Source organism: Natrix helvetica, assembly GCF_964273705.1.
Source record: "Natrix helvetica genome assembly, chromosome: 1".
Classification (NCBI taxonomy): Eukaryota; Metazoa; Chordata; class Lepidosauria; order Squamata; family Natricidae; genus Natrix; species Natrix helvetica.
The window spans coordinates 218,916,050-218,938,888 of NC_138548.1; the positions used below are offsets into that span (position 1 = coordinate 218,916,050).

The following is a 22,839-nucleotide window of genomic DNA, read 5'->3' on the forward strand; positions in this document are numbered from 1 at the left end:
GTATTGAGCATAAACGTTCTGCTCCTTATAGACCTCAACACAATGCATTTGTGGAAAGGAGAGGGCAAACATTACAGGCTATGACTAGAACCATGTTAGCCGATTCAGGATTGCCTGAAACATTATGTGGTAAAGCTATGAAGTGTGCTAATCATTTATTGAACAATGTTGTAAATGCTTCTACTGGAGAGGTACCATTTACATTTCGGCATAGTAGGAAACCTGATTTGAGCTACTTGCACACATTTGGAGTTCCTGCATGGGTACATATTCCTGCACAGATTAGGTTAAAGGGACAAACTCGTGCAAGGCAGTTAATATTTGTTGGTTATGACTCAACTCATAGATCTTATAGGTTCTGGGAACATGGGACAATTAAGATCTATCACAGTGCAAATGCGAATTTTTTAGAGCATGTTGGTTGGGATAAACTGGAAATAAGCAATGATGAGGTAGTAATTGAAACCCGAGTAGACCAAAATAATGTATCAGGAATACCAGAAATGTGTGATGAAGGGAAGGAGTCTACTCAGGAGGAAGAAGTGAAAAGTCAGGAGCAAGTGATAAAGCAGGACGTTCAAGATAGTCCACCTATAAGCCCTGAGTTACCCAGAAGGTCAACCCATGTAATGCGGCCACCTGATAGGTATCAAACATCTGTTGCATGGAAGGTGGATAAGGTACCTGCTGCATACAATGAACTGACTACATATCCAACTGAGGATAAAAAAGTAGGGCAAGCTGAAATGAACAGTGAGTTTAAGTCATTGCAGGATTTGGAAGTGCTTGACAAGACTGATTTACCTTCAAGTAAATATGCAAGGGGACGAAAACAAAGAGTAAAACTGGAGTGAATAGGAATTATGTAGACCTTTATGATATTTACACCCTGATGAGTAAGATGATGTTGATATAATAGGTTCTATGTGTGATAAAGGATGCATTATGAATTGTATCTTGAACCTACATTATATACTGTATTGTGTGTTAAAGGAAAACATAAATCATTACTGTGATGTTTATGGATTAAGAATGTGAAGTTGTGTGTAAATACATTGACAACCCAAGAGGGGAGAGTGTTAGGGATGTAACCCTAGGCTTGGCTTGGAAATGTACGGTATATTAAGCTATGATTATGTTACTGTTACTTTAAATGTTAGAGATATGTAATTGGTTTGTTACCTCAAGCAGCTATAAGAGGGAGCCAGAATAGCTGTTAGCTCTCTCTCTCTGTTTTTGTTAGAAGCTGGTTGGTGTTTACTGAGGTATTGTGGTTTGTTACTGTTAGCTATTTTGTGTGTTAAACTGAGAATATTGATAACTGAATTACTGAACCATGTATGACTTGGACTGTTAACCGGACTCTGAATACTGCTATATTTCTACATAGTAAACTACTATATTTTTATACTATTTAGTGTCTCTGTATGCTGGTTTGTGTGTGTTATTCCATATCACTCTCATTACGCTTCTCTGCATACTCGCTCTTCTAACGGGAGCTTAATTACTTAACAAAAAGCATACTAGATTCAGAAGATGACTTCCTATCCTCTTGTTTTAAGAAGAATAAGCAAGCAAGCAAGCAAACAAACAAACAACTTTTTGCAAATCTTTCTGTTCCTTTACTTCAAAGATTGAAGACTTGTTAGTTCTTAAACAACAGTGCAAAAATCTGCATTATTCTTGCAGTGATGAAATGGTCTTAGCAGTTTTCACTAAAACTGAAATTAATTTGTTTGCTCATTTGGACAACTGTAATACATTTTCTGCAATGGAATCTACACCGCTTGTGCTGGCTTTGGATGAAAAAACCCTAATAAGTAATCTGTTATTGCACTTGGCAAATAAGAGGCAGGCAGGAAGAAGAATTTTGCATCCCAGCCAGCCGAGTAACGGATACGAGGATATTGAGACGTCAAAGCATGTTCTATGCAATCGGTGACCAAGCTGAAGTCCTTGCTGCTCAACTTCAATATTCTGCATAGATATTTGCAATCTAAGAAATATGAAGCAAAACTCAGTCAATGGGTTATCTTTCTATAGTTAGTTTCTATGCTATATTTTATATAGAAAAAAAATGAAGATTCCAACTTTCTGTTCTGGAAGAAAGGCACAATGGGAGATAAAGTGTCAGGTACTCTTGTGTGAAAACAACAAAGAGAAAACAATGGAAAGCTCTCTCCTCAGCCCAAAAATATTTATGATGCTTCAAAAGTGGAATGGCTACTTAGGGAAGCGTAGAGACTTGGGGATGGGTAGAGACTATCAACTTAAGGCTCAAGCCTGTCATGAGGTGACCTGAGATAATCACTTCAAGCAGGATGCATTAAGTATCCTGAAAGGGTAGCAAATGGTTATTTATCATGTTATTTTATTTGTGCCAAGATGGAGAAACATAGAATTTTCTACCGAATATGGGAAAATAACCATGCTAGTTTGCACCTTGACCATCAGTGAGGGGGTGAAGGGCAACCATTCCTGACTTATTTCAAGCAGACTAATGTCTTGTGTTGGCTTTGGTTACCTTTCTGGTTCCTCTCATGCTGCTTCTGGATAACACACACACAGATAAAAACCTTTCTAGGGTTCTCCTTTTACTCACAGGCATCCAGGTACGGTTGTCCATAAGCTTCTTTGACGTGTGGGGGCATCTGGTTGAACACACTCCGTATGTGCTGTTCTGGGTTATTGAGCATATTTGTGGAAAAGCCTCCAGCTTCAACAATGCTGGTTCTGACTCCGAAAGGAGAAAGCTCTCGCCTGTATTGGAACAAAAGGATTACCTTTCATAAGGAGAACTGGAGGGGTGGAGATATTAAGGCCTTGGACTAAGAGCAGGGAAACTGAGCTCTTACAGCCACAAATGCTCCTTGGGTTGCTTATTCCCTCTCATCAAACCTTTCTCACAAGGCAGAGGAGGTATTCAGCAGGTTCTGACCAGTTCTGGAGAACCGAAAGTGGAAATTTTGAGTAGTTAGAGAACTGGTAAATTCCACCTCTGACTGCGCCCCCCCCATCTATTCTCTGCCTCCCAAGTCCCAGCTGATCAGGAGGAAATGGGGGGTTTGCAGTATCCTTCCCTTAGAATGGGGTGGGAATGGAGATTTTACAGTAACCTTTCCCTGCCATGACCACTAAACCACACCCACCAAGCCACACCCACAGAACTGGTAGTAAATTTTTTTGAATCCCACCACTATCACAAGGTTATTTTTGTGGGAGAAATAGGTGGTTGAAGCAATATGTTCTATGTCTTGAGTTCCATTGTGGGTATTCCAGTCTCCTTTTATTTTTGTGCAGATAAAAACTTGCAGCAGTTATCATATATAAAAAAATCTTCCCCAACTCTTTTCTAATTGTCTGTCCAGTCCTTGTCTCAACTGAATATTCATCTTTAAAATTCTTTGTATCTTTGTGTGTGTTTGATTCCAAAATTTTCGGGCTTTTCTGCAAAGCCAAGCATGATAAAATGACTCTGTGTTGCCAACATTTCCAACATAGATTTGAAGTACTGTTAGACATTTTAAAGACAATTTTTCTGGAGTCATATGCCAACATTAAATCATTTTATAAACATTTCTTTTAAATTATAACCGAATTTGAATTTCAGTCCTTTTTAATCATATATTTTCCCACTGTTGCATGAATTATGTGCAAAATTCCTAGCTCATTTTATCATATAATCTTTCAATTTATTCTTCTTCCATTTCAAATTTCAAGAAAATTGCATACATTTTAGCCATTTCATGTTCATTTGGTATAGTGGTTAAAGTAATGGGCTAAAAATGGAGAGACTCCTAGTTCTAGTCCTCCCATAGGCATAAAAACCAACTGAGTGACTTTGGGCCAGTCTCTGTCTTATCCCAACTCACCTCACACAAGTTCTTGTGTGTTCAATGTTCTAATCTTACTCATACCTGTGCATATGCAACTGCTTGAATATTTTGAGAACTTCAGTACTGCAACCTGCAGGCCAAATTTCTAACTGAAGCATGTCCCCACTAATTGTAGGCCAGAAGGCCTAAGTGCCCTGCTGCTTCAAATGTTTATTTATTTATTTATTAAATTTGTTAGCCGCTCCCTCTCCACAAAGGGACTCGGGGCGGCGTACAATAAATAAAAACACATATTATAAAATTACACATTGTACGGAGGAGGTATAAAAACACAATACAATCATTATAATAACATAGAAATATTAAAATAAGTTAAAATTAAATACCCCAATGGAGATTACAAGTTTAAAAATTGCCAGGAGGAGTAAAATGGAACTATGGTTGAGCCAGGCCTGCTAGCTGAAAAAGGTGGGTCTTGAGTTTTGAACAGAAGGAGCGGAGGTCGGTGGTAATCCTAATATCCGGGGGGAGGTCATTCCAGAGGGCTGGGCCCATCACAGAGAAGGCCCTACTCCTGGGCGCCGCCCTTTGGCACTGCTTAGTGGACGGCACCCGGAGAAGTCCCTCTCTGTGAGAGCGAATTGGTCGTAGGGATGTATGGGGCAGGATGCGATCCCGCAGGTAGCTAGGTCCTGTGCCATGGAGCGCTTTGAAGATGGTAATCAACACCTTGAAACGCACCCAATAGACCACAGGGAGCCAGTGCAGCTCGCGCAGGAGAGGTGTTATATGGGAGTATCTCGTACTCCCCATAATCACCCGCGCGGCCGCGTTCTGCACCAGCTGCAGTCTTCGAGTGCATCTCAAGGGAAGCCCCCATGTAGAGAGCATTACAGTAGTCTAGGCGGGACGTCACCAGCGTGTGAGTGACTGTGCGAAGGGCATCCCGGTCCAATAGGGGGCGCAATTGGCGCACCAGGCGAACCTGGTGAAACGCCCCCCTGTGAGGGGGTGGGGGGAACATGTGCTAAAAATAATTACTCATGAATGAAGACAAATATACATGTTCCAGGATAATGTTGCAGGATTCAATGTGGGTCAGTTACTGGGACCAGAGTTAATGTATTCTGACCTTTTGGACTTGTGGTGGAACTTATCTTCAGGGAACTTCTCTCCAGCACAGTCTATTCCTTGAGTGTTCTGTGTGTGATATTTACAAGGTGCCCGTTGTATGTGTTTTTTTAGATATTGACTGGGGTGTTGATAACTCACTGTTGAATTGTTGACTGTTGTTTGCTTGTACTGTCAAGCCTTCGACAAATAAGTACTTGATAAGTACTTGGTAAATCAGAGACTGAAAATAATGTACCTATATTTAATAATATACCTAGATTTCAGTGAGGTATTTGACAAAGTAAATGGCAACCTATTTATTGGTAAGCTAGAAAAATGTAGATAGAAAGCACCACCACCAGATGGATTTGTAACTGGTTGACAAACTGTACTCAACAAGTAGTTCTTAATGGTACTAAATGTACATGCAGGGAAGTAAGCATTGGGGTACCACAATGTTCCCTTTTAGGCTCAGTACTCTTTAATATCTTCACAAATAACTTAGAATAAAAGGGAAACTCATCGGATTTGCACTAAGCTGGCAGGAGTAGCCAACACCCCAAAAGACAAGCTCAGGATTCAAAAAGATCTTGACTGGCTTGAACAATGGGCCCTATCCAACAAAATGAAATTTAGTGTGAAGAAAAGCAAGTTTTTATACTTAGCAGGAAAAACAAAAGTACAGATTAGGCAAAATTTCGCTCTAAAACTGTAATGGTGAGGGTGACATTGGAAACCTAGTGGATGACCACTTAAATATGAACCAGGAGTGTGGGGCAGCAGCCAAAAAAAAAAAAAAAGCTAATGCAATCCTTGGTTGTCTAAACAGAGGCATAGAATCAAAATCACATGAAGTATTAGTGCTACTTTATAGTAAGACCACACCTGGAATACTGCATCCAGTTTTGGTCATCACATTTCAAAAAAGATGTTGAGAGTGGAAAAAGTGCAGAGAAGAGCAACTAAGATGATTAAAGGCCTGGAGACTAAAACGTATCAAGAACAGTTGTAAGAACTGGCTTTGGCTAATCTGGAGAAAAGAAGGACTGGGATGACATGACAGTAGTATTCCAGTATTTGAGGGAAATACTGAGCCGGAAGATATTAGATGGTTCTGCCCCAAGCGCCTGATGGAACCAGATAAGTTCCAGATGGAGCTTGGGCCACCTCCTGCAGACCTGACCCGCCACCGGATAGAGGACCTGGTGATCGCATGGGACAACGCGACTACCGGGGCCTTAGACCGAGTGGCGCCTTTGCGGCCTCTCCTGCGGCAACAAACCACCCTGGCCCCTTGGTTTACTGAGAAGCTAAGGGTGATGAAACGCCACAAGAGACGCCTAGAGAGACGTTGGAGATCCTCCCGTTCCGAATTTGACCGAGCACAGGTACGAACCCATTTAAGGACGTACCTTGTGGCATTGAGAGCGGCCAAACGTCAATATTGTGCTGCTCTCATTGCATCTGCAGAGAACCGCCCTGCCGCCCTGTTTCGGGTGACCCGCTCCCTTCTGTTTCAGAGGCCGCGGGAAGCCCCTTTACAGGGCAGGGCAGAGGAATTTGGGACATATCTGCAGGATAAAATCGCTCAAATCCGGAAGGAATGGGTCCCTATCAGTGGTCTAGTGGAGACGTCCGAGGCGAGTCTTGAGGGACCACTCTGGGAGGAGTTTGACTTGGTTGCCATCGAGGATTTGGACAGATTGCGTGGACGGCTGCGACCTACCACATGTTTGCTAGACCCGTGTCCCTCCTGGCTTGTACTGGCATCCTGGGAGGTTACACGTGACTGGCTCCTGGGCCTAGTGAACGCTTCGTTGGGCGAGGGGTCTCTTCCAGCCACCTTGAAAGAGGTGGTGGTGAGACCCTTACTCAAGAAGCCTTCCCTGGACCCAACGGAGCTAGCCAATTATCGTCCTGTCTCCAACCGTCCCTTTTTAGCGAAGGTTGTTGAGAGTGTGGTAGCTTCTCAGTTTCCACGACATCTGGAGGAAAATGATTATCTAGACCCGCGCCAGTCCGGCTTCCAACCCGGGCACAGCACGGAGACGGCCTTGGTCGCATTGGTTGATGATCTCTGGAGGGCCAGAGATAGGGGTTGTTCCTCTATCCTGGTCCTATTAGACCTCTCGGCGGCTTTTGATACCATCGACCATGGTATCCTGTTGCACCGACTGGAGGGGTTGGGGGTTCGGGGCACCGTTTTGCGGTGGTTCAGCTCCTACCTCTCCGGCCGGATGCAACGTGTGTTGACAGGGGAGCAGAGGTCGACCCTAAGGCCCCTCACTTGTGGGGTGCCACAGGGGTCGGTCCTCTCGCCACTCCTGTTCAACACATATATGAAGCCGCTGGGCGAGATCATTCGTGGTTTCGGGGTGGGATATCATCTGTACGCTGATGATACCCAGCTGTACATTTCTACCCCGAACCACCCCAACGAGGCCGTCGAAGTGATGTCCCGGTGCTTGGAATCCGTACGGGTCTGGACGGATGGCAACCGACTCAAACTCAACCCCTCCAAGACGGAGTGGCTGTGGGTTCCGGCCCCCCGGTTCAACCAGTTGTTTCCATCTCTGGCCATCGGGGGCGTACAGCTAGCCCCCATGGAGCGGGCGCGCAATTTGGGCGTCCTCCTGGATGCCCGGCTGTCCATGGATGACCATGTGACAGCCGTGGCAAGGGGGGCGTTCCACCAGGTTCGCCTGGTGCGCCAATTGCGCCCCCTATTGGACCGGGATGCCTTACGCACAGTCACTCATGCGCTGGTGACGTCTCACCTGGACTACTGCAATGCTCTCTACATGGGGCTTCCCTTGAGATGCACTCGGAGACTGCAGTTGGTCCAGAATGCGGCCGCGCGGGTGATTATGGGGAGTACTAGGTACTCCCATGTAACACCTCTCCTGCGCGAGCTGCACTGGCTTCCTGTGGTCTATCGGGTGCGTTTCAAGGTTTTGATAACGATCTTTAAAGCGCTCCATGGCACAGGACCTAGTTACCTGCGGGATCGCGTCCTGCCCCATACATCCCTACGACCAATTTGCTCGCACAGAGAGGGACTTCTCCAGGTGCCGTCCACCAAACAGTGTCAGGGGGCGGCGCCTAGGAGCAGAGCCTTCTCTGTGGCGGGCCCAGCCCTGTGGAATGACCTCCCCCCTGATATCAGGATTACCTCCGATCTCCGCTCCTTCCGTGTAAAGCTCAAGACCCACCTCTTCCAATTAGCTGGCCTGGCTCAACCATAGTTTTATCCTATTGCTCCTGACGGGTTTTTTTAAATTTTGTAATTTAATTGAGGGTGTTTTAAATAGCCATTTTAATTGTATTTTTATATATATTTTACGAGTGTTACCTCCTCCAGGTATATGTATGTGTATGTGTTTATTTGTATTTGTATATGTATTTTATATGTATATTGTATGTATTTTATTGTACGCCGCCCTGAGTCCGTTTGGAGAGGGTGCGGCTAACAAATTAAATTTCAATACTTTTTTTCCAAAGGACCAGAGGGCAGGACAAGAAACAATAGACGGAAACTAATCAAGGAGAGAAACAACCTGGAATTATGGAGAAACTTCCATATAGGGAGAACAATGAAACAATTGTCTTCAAAAGTTGTGCGTGCTTCATCACTGGAGGTTTTTAAGAAGAGATTGTACAGCCACTTCTCTGAAATGGAATAGGGTCTCCCTGTTTGAGCAGGGGCTTCGACTAGAAGACCTCCGAGGTCCCTTCCATCTGATTATTATTTTGATTGAAATGTGACTCCCAATGAGTCAGATGACCTGTGACTATGTGGGACAGATGGAGAAGAAGCTAACCACCAGATTGCAAGGCGAGGGCTTGGCAGTACAAGCAAACAACAGCCAATGACTTAATAGTGAGCCATCAACACCCCAATCAACATCTAAAAAGCCACATACAACAGGCATCATATAAACACAACACACAGAACATCCCAAAGCACACACTCTGCTTGAGAGAATTTCCCTGAAGATGGGCTCCAGTCCAGCACCAATCTGAAAGCTCGGAAGACAAAACCTCTGGTCCTGGTGACCAACCCAGATTAGATCCTGAAATTAAAATAACTACTAAGTTTATATTTTACCTCAGAGTGTCTGAGAAGGCTTCCACAGCAAACTTGGAGAGGCAATACCCGCCTCCGGGGTATGCCATTCTTCCCACCACACTAGACAAGTTGACCACTCTCCCTCTGGCTCTCCTCACCAGGGGCATCATGTGGAGCGTCACGTCAATCAGCCCAAGCAAGTTGACATCCAGCACCTTAGCAAAGTCCTCCTTCTTCAGCCACTCATTGGGAGCAGTCGGATAATTAATGCCTGCATTGTTTACTAACCCCCAAAGTCCTGTGAGGGGAAAAAAAGGAGGATCTTCATGATTCTGTCTTGGAATAATATTAGCCGGAACCCCAATTCCTTCAGTTATGCTTTTTATGCCACGTATAGCTCCCCAAAATAAAATTCTTTAACACCCCCCCAAATACAAAAGTCAGTGAGAGGGAGTTTTGATCCACACCTTTCTATTCAGATATTTGCCAATCTTCTCTGAAAAGATGTGCCTTTAGACCTTTAGAAGGTGTGCATTCCTTAAGGATGGAGAATCAGGTATGGTGTAGTGTTGAAAATGCTGGTCTACAAACCAGGACATTGAGTTCTAGTCCTGCCTAAGGCCCAAAAGCTGGCTGGGTAACCTTGGGCCAGTACCTTGTCTTATCCCAACCCATTCATAGGGTTTGTTTTTGAGACGAAAATAGGAGGAAGAAATACAGGTAGTCCTCGATTTATGACGACCATTGAGCTGAAAATGTTTGTTGCTAAGTGAGACATTTGTTAAGTGAGTTTTGCCCCATTTTAGCACCTTTCTTGCCACAGTTGTTAAGTGAATCACTGCAGTTGTTAAATTAGTAACATGAGAATAAGAAAAAATAAAATAAAATAACCTATATTGTCACTTTTTCTGTTCTATTCGGAAGAACCTCTGGGTGGGTAATGACTGAGGCAAGGCAGAGGGAATTTAACTCTGTTTAATTAATAACAGCTAACAGGCAACGACAGAAGTAAGAACTGGCAACAACAACGTTCAGTCAGGCTGCTATTTATACCTAGCAGCTGTCAGCAGCTTAGCCAATGGTGCGGGGTTGTTTTTCCCGCTGGCTGAACTGTCAATGGCTCAGCCAATGGGGGGGGGGGGGAGAGTCTGCGTGTGTGCCCATGAGGTAACGTGTCCTCGGGGATGTAACGTTTTCTATGTATATACTGACACATATTAAAATGAAATTCTGATGCCCAAAAATATATATATGTATAGTATGTATGTATCTGTGCATACATACATACATACATCCGAGGTGGTATTCAGCCAGTTCTGACAGGTTCTGGAGAACCGATACCGAAAATTTTGAGTAGTTCAGAGAACTGGCAAATAGGCTGGCCCCGCCCCCACTGCCTCCCAGCTTCCCAGCTGATCTTAAAACCAAACTGTAAAATTTAAAATACAAACTGAGGTGGGAAAGCTTGAATTAGGCCAGGCCGGCTAGCTGAAATAGGTGGGTTTTGAGCTTCTGGTGGAAGGAGCGGAGATCCGTGGTCATTCTAATGTCAGGGGGAAGGTCATTCCAGAGGGCTGGGCCCATCACAGAGAAGGCCCTTCCCCTGGGCGTCGCCCGCTGGCACAGCCTAGTGGACGGCACCCGGAGGAGTCCCTCTCTGTGTGAGCGAATCGGCCAAAGGGATGTGTGGGGCAGGATACGATCCCGCAAATAACTAGGTCCTGTGCCATGGAGCGCTTTAAAGATGATAATCAACACCTTGAAACGCACCCGAAAAGCCACAGGCAGCCAGTGCAGCCCGCGCAGGAGAGGTGTTATGTGGGAGTATCTAACGACTCCCGAAACTGCCCGCGCGGCCGCATTCTGAACCAACTGCAGTCTTCGGGTGCATCTCAAGGGGAGCCCCATGTAGAGAGCGTTGCAGTAGTCTAGCCGGGACGTCACAAGCGCATGGGTGACTGTGCGAAGGGCGTTCCAGTCCAATAGGGGATGCAATTGGCGCACCAGGCGAACCTGGTGAAACGCCCCCCTTGCCATGGCTGTCACATGGTCGTCCATTGACAGCCGGGCATCTAGGAGGACGCCCAAATTGCCTACCCGATCCACGGGGGCTAGATGTTCGCCCCCAATGGCCAGTGATGGAATCAGCTGGTTGAACCGGGGTGCCGGTAGCCACAGCCACTCAGTCTTGGACGGGTTGAGCTTGAGTCTGTTACTTCCCATCCAGATCCGTACGGCTTCCAGACACCGGGACATCACTTCGACGGCATTGTTGGGGTGGTTTGGGGTAGAGATGTACAGCTGGGTGTCAGCGACGTACAGATGGTAATCTACCCCAAACCCACGAATGATCTCGCCCAGCGGCTTCATATATGCATTGAACAGGAGAGGCGAGAGGACCGACCCCTGTGGCACCCCACAAGTGAGCGGCCTCGAGGTCGACCTCTGCCCCCCTGCCAGTACAAATTGCACTCGCCCAGAAAGGTAGGAGGAGAGCCACCACAAAACGGTGCCCCTCACCCCCAGCCCCTCCAGTCGATGCAATAGGATACCATGGTCGATGATATCAAAAGCCGCTGAGAGGTCTAATAGGACCAGGATGGAGGAGCAACCCCCGTCTCTGGTCCTCCAGAGATCATCCACCAACGTGACCAATGCCGTCTCCGTGCTGTGGCCGGGCCAGAAACCGGGTCCAGATAATCACCTGCCTGGCAAGGACCAGAATCAAACCTCTGGGTTGTCTTCTCTCATGAGCAAGGATTGGTGCAGCAGAGAGAGAAAACATTCCCCAAACAGCAGCAATATCCTATATTGGTCAGCAAGCACCCATGCAGCCACATTCTGCATGGGTCCTCATTGGCAGGAGGGAAATTCATCAGGCAAGCCACGGTCTTATGCACCTCCAGTTTCAGTTCAGTTCAGTTCAGTTGGTAGCTGATTGACTGCCAGGACAGGTGGCTATTTGCCCTGCATGGCCAATTGGGTTGGGAGAAATTGTCCTACTGTGAATTGCCCAGGAGGAGGGGGCAGGGGACTAATGGAGGGTCAACCAATGATAAATGCCCGCAATGGGTCACTGCAGGGCTGAAGCGGGCATGGCCAGGCAACTTAGACCTCTACTATTGACTTCCCAATTGATTTTGCTTGTAAGATTAGAAAAGATGATCACATGATCATGGGACACTGGAACTGTCAAATAATATGAGTCCATTGCCAAGGGTCCAAATTTTGATCATGTTACCAAGGCGATGCTGTCATAAGTGTGACAAATACTTGTAAGTCATTTCTCTCAGTGCCATTGTAACTTCAAAGTTATTAAATCAACTGTTGTAAGTCGGGAGCTACCTGTGTTATTTGTTTGTGGCTTTGAGTTACTTATAAAATAATAAAGGTAAAGGTTTCTCCTGTCCAGTCATATTCAACTCTAGGGGATGGTGCTCACCTCCATTTCATAGCTGAGGAAGCCATTTTTGTCCAAATATGTTTCCAGGGTCATGTGGCCAGCATGACTATATGCCAAAGTGCAGAGAATGCTGTTACCTTCCCACCAAAGTAGTATCTATTTATCTACTCACATTTGCATGCTTTCAAACTGCAATAATGGGAGCTCAGTCACCCCATGGTGATGGTGAGTTGGCCACACCCATCCAGTCACATGATCATCCAGCCACGCGCCCCAGCCATACCATGCCTCCCAGCCACGGCCCCCAGCCAGTCAGAATAGAGAACTGGTTGTTAAATTATTTGAATCCCATCACTGAACAAAGCTATCCCACCCAGAAAATATACGTTTTTGTTACTGTTATTTGAATTAAATTTATGATGTTATCATAATTTGTGGGATTATTAAAGACTAATACTATTGTTTAAACACATAGCTGTCTTTTTACAGCTGTTATATCATGCATACTTTCAATTCCATGAAATGCTTCCATTGTAAAAGTGTCAAATCAAACCGTGGTAGAGACCTAATGGAGCCCTTTCTTTCCTTTTTTTTTTTGTTAGCACTTTTTGACTGCCAGTTCCAAATCATGACCATTTGGTTTTAAAACCTCCGTTTCCTGTTTTCATGTCGTTTGCTTAACAGAATAACAGAGTTGAAAGAGACCCCAGAGGTCTTCTAGTCCAACTCCCTGCTCAAGTGGGAGAATCTATACCATTTCAGACAAACTCTCGTCGAATCGTTTCTTAGAAATCTCCAGTGATGGCACAACCACACCTTCTGAAGGCAAGTCACTTCACTGATTAATTTCAGGAATTTTCTCCTTATTCATTGGTTTTCTCCTTGATCCCTTTCCATCCATTGCTTCTTGTTCTGCCTTCAGGTGCTACTCTGCATACAGTGATGTGGCACAGCGGTTAAAATGCAGTGTTGCAAGCTAATTCTGCTGATTGCCAGGAGTTCGATCCTCACTGGCTCACAGTTGACTCCGCCTTCCCTCCTTTAGAGCTGGGTAAAATGAGGACACAGATTGTTGAGGGCAATATGCTGTTCTGTAAACTGCTTAGAGAGGGCTTAAAGCACTGTGAAGCGGTATATAAGTCTAAGTTTCTTGCTTTGTTGCTGAGTCATTCTTAACTTACATTCTTAAGTCCATATTTCATGAGATAAATTAAAAATAGGAGATACAAGTTTGATCCACTTTACAACCTGCTGTCTCTATTCTTTGATGGTTTATTTCTTGTAAAATTATGATCAAATCATGGCATGGCATATGGTGGCAAAGTGGTTAGAGTGCAGTACTGCAGGCTACTTCTGCTGATCACCGGCTGCCAGCAGTTTGGCAGATCAAATCTCACCAGGCTCAAGGTTGACTCAGCCTTCCATCCTTCCGAGTTGGGTAAAATGAGAACCCAGATTGTTGGGATCAATAGGCTGACTCTGTAAACCACTTAGAGAATGCTGTAAAGCACTGTGAAGCGGTATATAAGTCTAAGTGCTAGTGCTATTTTAATTAATATGTATTGTACCTTTTCATTATAAATTATTGTACGGGTTCATACAACCTTTTAATATAAATCATTGAATGAGGGCACAAAAGAGATTCAATCTGTCCCCTAGCTCCTTTATTTCCAAAATTTACTCCCACCCCCATTGAGTTTGCCCCTAAAGGTTAATAAGTCAGCTATTAAAAACAAGTAAGCAATACATTTTAAAAATCTTTTTTTTACTTTCCATCTCTTCCATCATATAAATATATAATATGTCTTGTGAAAATTCCATCTTTCAATTCTTGCCATCATATTGTTAATGCACAAGATGGAATAAAACAATCAATTAAAGAAGACTGATCATTTTAAATGAAGCCATCATGACATATGTTTCCTAACCCCCTCAACCTTGGATTTCTGCCATGGTAGGGAGTCACCTGCCTGGATAATGCATTTTCACAAACGGGTGCCCTTCAGATTTTGCATGGATTCTGCTGCTATTTCATGTGGCTATGCTTTTTATTGTTCCCATTATTTTATGCCCTCTGAGAAGTGTACATGGTTTTGATGTATGTGGGTCTGTAGTGATGATGGTTATTACCATGAACATGCCCAGTGGTGCAGTGACGTGCAGTCAGGGGAGGCAGGGGAGGCAGAGCCTCACCGTTCTCATCATGAAAAAAAAAATTACTCCGGGAAGCCGTGAAAATGGCTGGGAGAGGCGCGCGGCTTGGTTTAGCCTCCCTGGACATCTTAGCAGCAGCCCCAAGTGTACCGAACTTGCCATTTTTTGCATTGGGCGAGCCCGGGATCCTTGCAAGGGGAATGGGACTATGTGTGCAGGCGGCTCCTCAATGCCAGCCTCAGATCAGCGCAGCCGCGGTCCCCTTCATGTTGGCTTAGGAAGGAGAGGAATGGGACCACGTGTGCAGGGGAAGGGGATCGCGGCTGTGCTAATTTGAGGCTGTGCGCTGAGGAGCTGCCTGCACACGTGGTCCCATTCCCCTTGCAAGGATCCTGGGCTCGCCCGATGCAAAAAATGCCTAGGTAACATAATCAGTGCTAGAAGTGGGGGGAGGGGGGGAAGGAGGAGAAAGGAGAAGTTTCTCTTCTCAGAAATGTCTTTTCAGTGGAGCTGCGGCAGCCTGTCTGTCCCTTTCTGACATTTCTGAGACGAGAAACTTCTCCGTTTGGGCTGCGCCCGTGCGATCGGAGCAACCATGCGGTTTTATGACATCACCAGCCTCACCAGTCATAAACCTCACCGCACGTCACTGCAGTGGTGGGATTCAAATAATTTAACAACCGGTTCTCTTCCCTAATGATTTCTTCCAACAACCAGTTCACAAACTGCTTAGAAAGTTAACAACTGGTTCTCCCGAAGAGGTGCAAACTGGCTGAATCCCACCACTGGACATGCCAATCACAACTGTCCCATTCTGGAAAGCTTCTTTAGCACAGTTGCTGTCTATTGCCTTCCCTGGCTACTTCCAGTTGCTGTCAGGCATGAGTTGAGAATTGGTCTCTGTGTTGATTCACTGCCACCACCTCTATTCCTCTTGTTGGATTAGTTGGAGACAGAATTTACTTATTATCAGTCACCTATATTATATACTTTAACTATATTAATTGGCATACCGCTTAGCTGATTTTGAATGTGAGTTTAATGAATTATTTTGTCTAGGGATTCTGTATATCTTGTCTTAAGTCCTAAGCTCTTAAGTAGCACATTCTATATCCTATAAATATCGAGAAGTCTTAGAAAGGATTTGCATGCCTCAAGACTTTTCTTTTGTTTCTGTGTGCTGAACCCACACAAACACAAGGATATTCATAAGAGAGTTCTTATTTCTGTGTCTCTTCTTATTGCCCAAATGATTAGGAAAAAACAAACAAACCCTGTATGTATAATGTCACTTTAAGAAACAAACAAAACAAGTACACAATGAATAAATCAACAGTTTGGTTGAAATATGCATTTGACTAATTGATGAAATCAATAATACACAATGAGAAACTGCATTATGTCTCCTAGAGAAAACCTGATGGCTTGAAATGAGCCCATTTCTTCCGCACTGCTCCTGCAAAAAAATACCACATAGGATAATAAACAGAGTCCATCACCTTTGTTCCCCACGCAGCTTTTTACCCACTCAGTTGTTGCTGCAACATTCTCTGTGTTGGTGACATCCAGCAGAGTGGTCTTTAACCGGTCCGATGTGACCTTTTCCAGCTGTTCTGCCCCTTCGGGAGTGAGACAAGTGGCCAACACCCGCACACCCCGAGCATCTAGCTGCCTGGCCAGTTGTTCCCCAAAGCCATAATCACAGCCAGTAATGAAGACGTATTTCTCCATCAGGTTCTCCACCCTTTGTCTTTCCAGGTACCATCGGCAAAGGAAGCAAAACCCCACCAGGGCAACCAGAAAGAGCCACCACATAGCTGAACCCTACTTGGAAGAATGAGAGAGAATGAAGAATTAGATGTCCTTAAATCCAGGTACAAGGTGAAATAAAGTAACCTATCCTGTTCCAGAGTAGAACATGAGATAAGGTTTCATCAGATCAGATTTATCTCAAAATCATTGGTTGCTTAGTCTTAGAACATTGTAATATCTTCATTGCACAATTTCTTTTAGCAACTAGCACCTTAAGGACATCAAGGAAGAATTACATGGCTAAGATTGTTTTTGATGTGGGATGCCAGCTTGGTACACCTATAAATCTTTCTTCATGAAAGACTCCAAAGGAAATCAGCTATACAAGAGCACCAAATTTAACAACAGTTAAACATGGGCTGTTCATACTTGTTTTCAAACATATATTTACATATTACTGTGGTAAATGCTGTTGATTTATAAAGCTGTACGACATCATTTGCAACTTTCTCTTAAATCATTTCTTTCATCTGAAGGTCTTTGTCAATACAATAAGTGGGTAGTAGATGATCTCGTTTGCCTAATGTTTACAAAAAGTTTTCTCAGGTCTCCTCCTTACTGCCTACTCACTACGCACACTGATACGTTCCTAACCAATGTTAAGAAAACATCTTCTTATAACATTCTCTCCTTTTCACCTCCAGCCCACCATAGAGGCAGCTTAAAGTGGCAGTCAGGTCTTTGTTAAAGCACTTAAGACACAAGTATTGCTTAAAGACAAATTATGATGCCTCCCTAATACTACTGAGGATGATGCTTAGGGGCTAGGACATGGATGGGTTCCGGCTTCTGTTACTGCTGGTTCACTCAGGGTTGCGCTTCGCGCACTTGCTTGCTTGATATACACTACGCGCACATATGCAGTAGTAAAACATTGTTTCTATGCATGTGCAGAAGCAAAAAACAAAATGGTGGCACCTATGGCGCCGCCGATAGAACTGGTTGGGGGCTTGGCCGGCCGAGATACCACCTACTCTGTTTTTGACTCCTATTGGCCTGCTTAGGCTGCTGCAGTCATGTCCTCTCTCCCGATTGTTCAGCATTGTCCTCATTAACGTAGTTTGGGACATACAGGAGAGAGCAGACACCTATATTCCAAATTTCTACTTTTAAAATCTCTCTCTCTCTCTCTCTCTCCCTCCCCCTCTCTCCCACACCCAAACCCACACTCATACCCACACCCACCCACTCACCCACCTTTTGTTTCTTATTTTAAGATTGGCAAGAGAAGTGGAAGATGCTACTTTTAACATATTATTAATAACGTATATTTATAGATATTTGTATTTTATCTGTTATTTATTGTGGACTGTACACCGCCCCGAGTCCCTTTTTGGGAGAGGGGGCGGTTTAGAAATACGAAGAATAATAAACATGAATCTTGTAATCTTCCAGAAAGCTGAAAAGATATTTTAAACAATCATAACTGACTGTGTAGTAGAGGGACAGCATTCCATGAGAAAACAAAGCTAGAGTCTGCAAGAGGTAGATGTAGATGGGTGTACATTTGCAAGGTAAACATAGAGTTACTGCATCTTTGGTGAACCTGCTCAACTGCAAATATATATTTATTTTATTTATTTAGTTTGTCAAACACGTACAAGATAACAAGTATAAGTATAAACATGGATGTGGGCACATGAAAGGAGTACAAATAAATGAGGACAGTAGGAATGCTGGTGCGCTTATACACACCCCCTTACAGACCTCTTAGGAATGGTATGAGACCAAATGAAGATGGATTTGGAGAGGTGGAAAAATTTGCAGCTTTCCCTCATGAGGAGAATTGCAACAATAAAAATGAATATCTTACCAAAAATATTCTCCCTATTCCAAAACATATCCATAAAACTAGAGAAGGATTTTTCTTTGAAACTTTGAACAAAACAATATCTAAATTTATCTGGCAAGGGAAGAGACCTAGAATTAAATTAAAATTATTACAAGAGTCCAGAGAAAGAGGAGGTTTTGGCTTGCCTGATTGGGAAACTTATTATCAAGCTGCTGCACTCACGTGGGTGAGAGAGTGGATAAGCTTAAAGAATAGGAGGCTGCTAACTTTGGAAGGGTACAATATGCAAATAGGATGGCACAGGGCTCACCAGTACTTCCAGAGGCACCTGGTTAGATGAGCTCTTCTTGAGGTTTGGATAAAAGTAAAACAACAGGCCCAGGGTACCTGCGAGACCACCTACTGCCACCAGTAGCCTCCCACCATCCAGTACGATCCCACAGAGTTGGCCTCCTCAGGGTGCTGTCGGCCAGACAGTGTCGACTGGTGACCCCCAGGGGGAGAGCCTTCTCTGTGAGAGTGCCTTCCCTCTGGAATGAGCTGCCCCCGGAGCTTCGCATAATCCCTGACCTCCGGTCCTTCCGACGCGCCCTAAAAAGTTGGCTTTTCCAGCAAGCCGGCCTGGCCTGTTAATTTTAACTTATTTTAAATGTATTGTCTTTTAAATTCGGTTTGTTTTTGGATATGGATTTAACTTTTGGGATGTATGTTTTTTAATGTTATACGCCGCCCTGAGTCCTTTTGGAGAAGGGCGGCATATAAATCCAAACAAACAAACAAGCAAACAAACAAACAAACAGAACTATATGGAAATTTTGACTTGGCTCTCTACGTTGGAGGTTTCGGTACACCCAAACTTTATTAAATCGGGGAAAGTAGGTACATATAAAGATATATTCAATGAAAGAGGGGAATTAAAATCTAGAAAAGAACTACAAGAAGAAGGAGTAGAATTGGAATGGTGGGCAAATTCTGCAAATTCAATCACGCTACATGAAAGATAGAAAGGAATGGGGTATCAAGAAAGAATTAACAACACTAGATAAAATTTTATTAGGAACGGATGAAAAGGTGATAAAGAAAATATACCAATATCTATTGGAATATAGAATGGTGGAAGAACAAGTGAAGGAAACTATGGTAACATGGGCCAAGAACTTTGGTTATAACATCAAACTGGATAAATGGCAAGCTCTATTGGAGAGAAATAGAAAACAAACACTAGCCACTTTGTATAAAGAAAAAGTGTACAAAATGGCATCTTTCACCCACAAGGTTAGCAAAAATGAATAAGAATCAATCTCCGCAGTGTTAGAAATGTAACTTGGCTTTAGGATCTTTTTATCATATGTGGTGGTTATGTACAAAAGCCAAGGATTTTTGGTGTCAGATAAAGACATGGTTGGAAGAGATGTTAGATCAAAAGATAGATTTAAAACCAGAACTATTCCTATTAGGAATAATAAAAATTCATTGTATTTAAGTACAATGACAATAAAGATTATACTTATACTTAAAAGAAAAATATAGTAAAGGAGTGACATATCTAATGCTGCATGTGATAACTGCAGCAAGATTGGTATATGCGCAAAATTGGAAAAACATAGATGCCCTCACCAAAGAAGAGGTAATAAAGAAAATTTTGTCCTGTGCAGAAGTGGACAGACTGACACTACAAATCAAAAATAGAGATGAAACAGAATATTATGAAATTTGAAACAAAATGTATCAATGGTTGGAAAGAGGAAAAGGAGTCGGAACAGAATATTTTGAGGATTGTAAAATTGGAAATGGATAATACAGACAGTAGCTAAATATATAAAGGAGGACAATGGATATGTTAATAAGATTAATGTAGCTATGTACAATAAGTAGAAATTGTATTTGTTGTTATGTTAAAATATATATGGAAATGACAAAGCCAGAAAGGTAGCGCTATGTCCAATGTTTTTAATGTTTATTTAATTTTTAAAAAAAGGAATGGTGTGAGTCCATGGTAGACAGTTTAAGGTTAAAGCTATGGGGGTTAGAGGAGTCAGGTAGAGCATTCCAGGCATTGGCCACTCTACTGCTGAAGTCATATTTTCTGCAATCAAGTTTGGAGTGGTTTACCTTGAGTTTGTATCAATTGTTTGCCCGTGTATTATTGTGGTTGAACTGAAGTAGTCATTGACAGGTAGGACTTTGTATCAGACAATTTTGTGTACTATGCTTAGGTCAGACCATAGGTGATGTAGTTCAAGGTTGTCCAAGTTCAAAATTTCAAACCTGGCGGCATAAGGGATCATATTGTAAACAGAGGGGTGGAGTACTCTTCTCATGAAATACCTCTGGACTCACTCGATTGCGTTAATGTCCAATATACAGTGTGGATTCCAGGCAGTAGAGGATTGGTCTGTAAAGGTTTTGTATGCCCTAGTTAGCAGTACAGTGTTACCGGAGAAGAAGCTTCACAAAGCTAGATTAACAACTCTTAATGCCTTTTTGGCAATGCTGTTACAGTGAGCTCTGGGACTTAGATTTTTTTTTTTATTCGCTCAATTGCAAATATTAACTTCACTAATCTACTTGGCAACAGGAATAGCTCTATTTGCCACAGCCTATTTGTCCCGTTGAGTGCTGGATCTTTCTCTTTGGACTGGTTAAGCAGAGTTTGTGCTGGGCTAATGGCTAAAAGAACAACAAAAAGAGATGCAGATAACGAAGAAGGATTGCTTCTTGTTTTCACAATGCAAAGACAATCCTCCATCGCAGCATGCTCTGCATGTAGCAAAGCAGCAGAAAGTATAGATACATTCACCAGTCCTCTTCCAGTTAACCATTCTGAAGAGGAAGGATCTTGTTTACAATGCCTCACGATCACCTTCATATATCAGAAAAGTCACACTAGTGTCTAATGCCTACAGTGCTACAAGCCATCTCTCACCAAACCCCCATTTCCCCCTGACACCTCTTTATGTCACCTTCAGTTCAGGATCTTCTTTTGCTTACTGTTCAGCTGTGCATATTGTTTGAGAGTTCACCATGATGTCTCTGGCATCCAGATTGGCATTGCTCCTGGTGTGCTCCCGGAGACGATACCAGCAGCAACATCTAAGTAAATTATCCTGCAGCAAGCATGGCAGAGACTTTGGTCATTCAGGACTCCATGTCAGGCATCTGGCTCAGAACCTAAGAGTTGAGCAACTGTAAAATCCCAAGAGTCAGTTTGGTCTAGTGGTTAAGGCATCAGGCTAGAAAGCCAGATGGGTAACTTTAGGCCAGTCACTCCCTTTCAGCCCAACCCCCCCTCACAGGTTGTTGTGGGGGAAAATAGGAGGAGGAATCTGTGTTGGATCTGTTCCCAGTCTTGAGGTATTTATAAAAATAATAAAGGCAGGATACAAATAAGGTGGGATAAATAAATTAATTGTTGAGATAATTCTCTAGGGAGTAGATTGCATTCCTTTGGGGTCATGAAGGGTAACCTTAGTTGGGGAGTTGCACTGCATAGATATGTATGGTTAAACATACATATGTGTGCATTTTGTACACTCACTGATTTGAATGCAAAGTGTATCTATGTAAGTCAGTTATTCAGGTGGGTTCAAAGGGGAGAGTAACCTGTAACAAGAAAATAGCAAGAAGAGGGGAAGATCCCAAAAAATATTGGAGATTTCTTCCTTCATTGTGTAGGGTAGAGATCACCTGGTGTCCTATTTTCCATTTCTATTTGGTTATGGTTATGTACATAAAAGGGTTACGGTTGGAACAATTGCAACCTTTGGGACCATCCGTAGTAAACACCCACGGTCTTCTTTCCAGTGGCTCTGGATAGATCTTTTTTTTTTAAAGGTTTTTATTTTATTTTAAAACAAAACATAAAAAATATCATCAGTTACATATCTATTTAGCATGTCGTTTGGTCCCAAACATTTATGTGTCACCGCTTTTGGTTGCATATAAAATCAATAGTTATGAACCCGATATACGTTAGTACGTTGATTATCATTGTAAATCATATATTCATATGATGCTCTGTTATAATTTCTTCCTTTTAAACATGTATTCTAAAGGTTAAATTCATATGTATGCTAACTATCTGTTACATCATTATAAATCTATTAAATAATAACATATCTTTATAGTATCATCTATCTTATTCTGATATTTCTTACAGCGTATAAGAAAAAAAAAGAATCACCAACATTTTATATCTGTGTATTATTACTTTCAATTATATGTAAAATCATAAAATATCTATCAAATGTATATACTGTAAATACATCTTTATCATTGTGTCCCATATATTCAACTACAATTATTATTTCTTCATTTTAAACAAGATGTTCTAAATATTCAATTCATATATATACCAATATTCCATTACTTTGTTATAAATCTGTAAAATTTATATATTCAATTCATATATATACCAATATTCCATTACTTTATTATAAATCTATAAAATCCTGGCCATGGAACAGCTGAGAAGCCAATTGTCCCATTACTTTTGGTCCCTTAACAAGTGGGAGGCACTTATGCAAACTGCTGTAAGTCCTACACCGTTCACCTGAGTTGGATGTACATACCCTCAAATTAAAGCTGACAGTCTGCAGTTAAAGCACATTGTGTTTGTTAAAGCACATTGTGTTTGTTTCATTCCAACTCCATTGTGGTG

At 42.9% G+C, this 22,839-nt stretch overlaps 1 protein-coding gene across 1 annotated transcript; it reads right to left on the minus strand.

Moving 5' to 3' along the window:
* Positions 1-1,620: 1,620 nt before the first annotated feature.
* On the minus strand, positions 1,621-16,422 carry LOC309382912 (retinol dehydrogenase 7-like). The gene is made up of 4 exons (XM_081934875.1): positions 16,075-16,422; positions 9,058-9,316; positions 2,603-2,760; positions 1,621-1,996 (listed from the first exon to the last, which is right to left on the minus strand). Exons 1-4 carry the CDS (start codon positions 16,388-16,390, stop codon positions 1,779-1,781), a joined length of 951 nt encoding a protein of 316 aa, XP_081791001.1. The 5' UTR covers positions 16,391-16,422; the 3' UTR covers positions 1,621-1,778.
* Positions 16,423-22,839: the final 6,417 nt, after the last annotated feature.

Excerpts from the sequence above, each read along its gene's own strand:
- LOC309382912 (XM_081934875.1), bottom strand. The coding sequence starts at position 16,390 with ATGTGGTGGCTCTTTCTGGTTGCCCTGGTGGGGTTTTGCTTCCTTTGC. Across the intron at positions 9,317-16,074 it reads AAGCTGCGTGGGGAACAAAG|GACTTTGGGGGTTAGTAAAC; the intron begins GTGATGGACTCT and ends TTCCCCTCACAG. Across the intron at positions 2,761-9,057 it reads GCCTTCTCAGACACTCTGAG|GCGAGAGCTTTCTCCTTTCG; the intron begins GTAAAATATAAA and ends GTTCCAATACAG.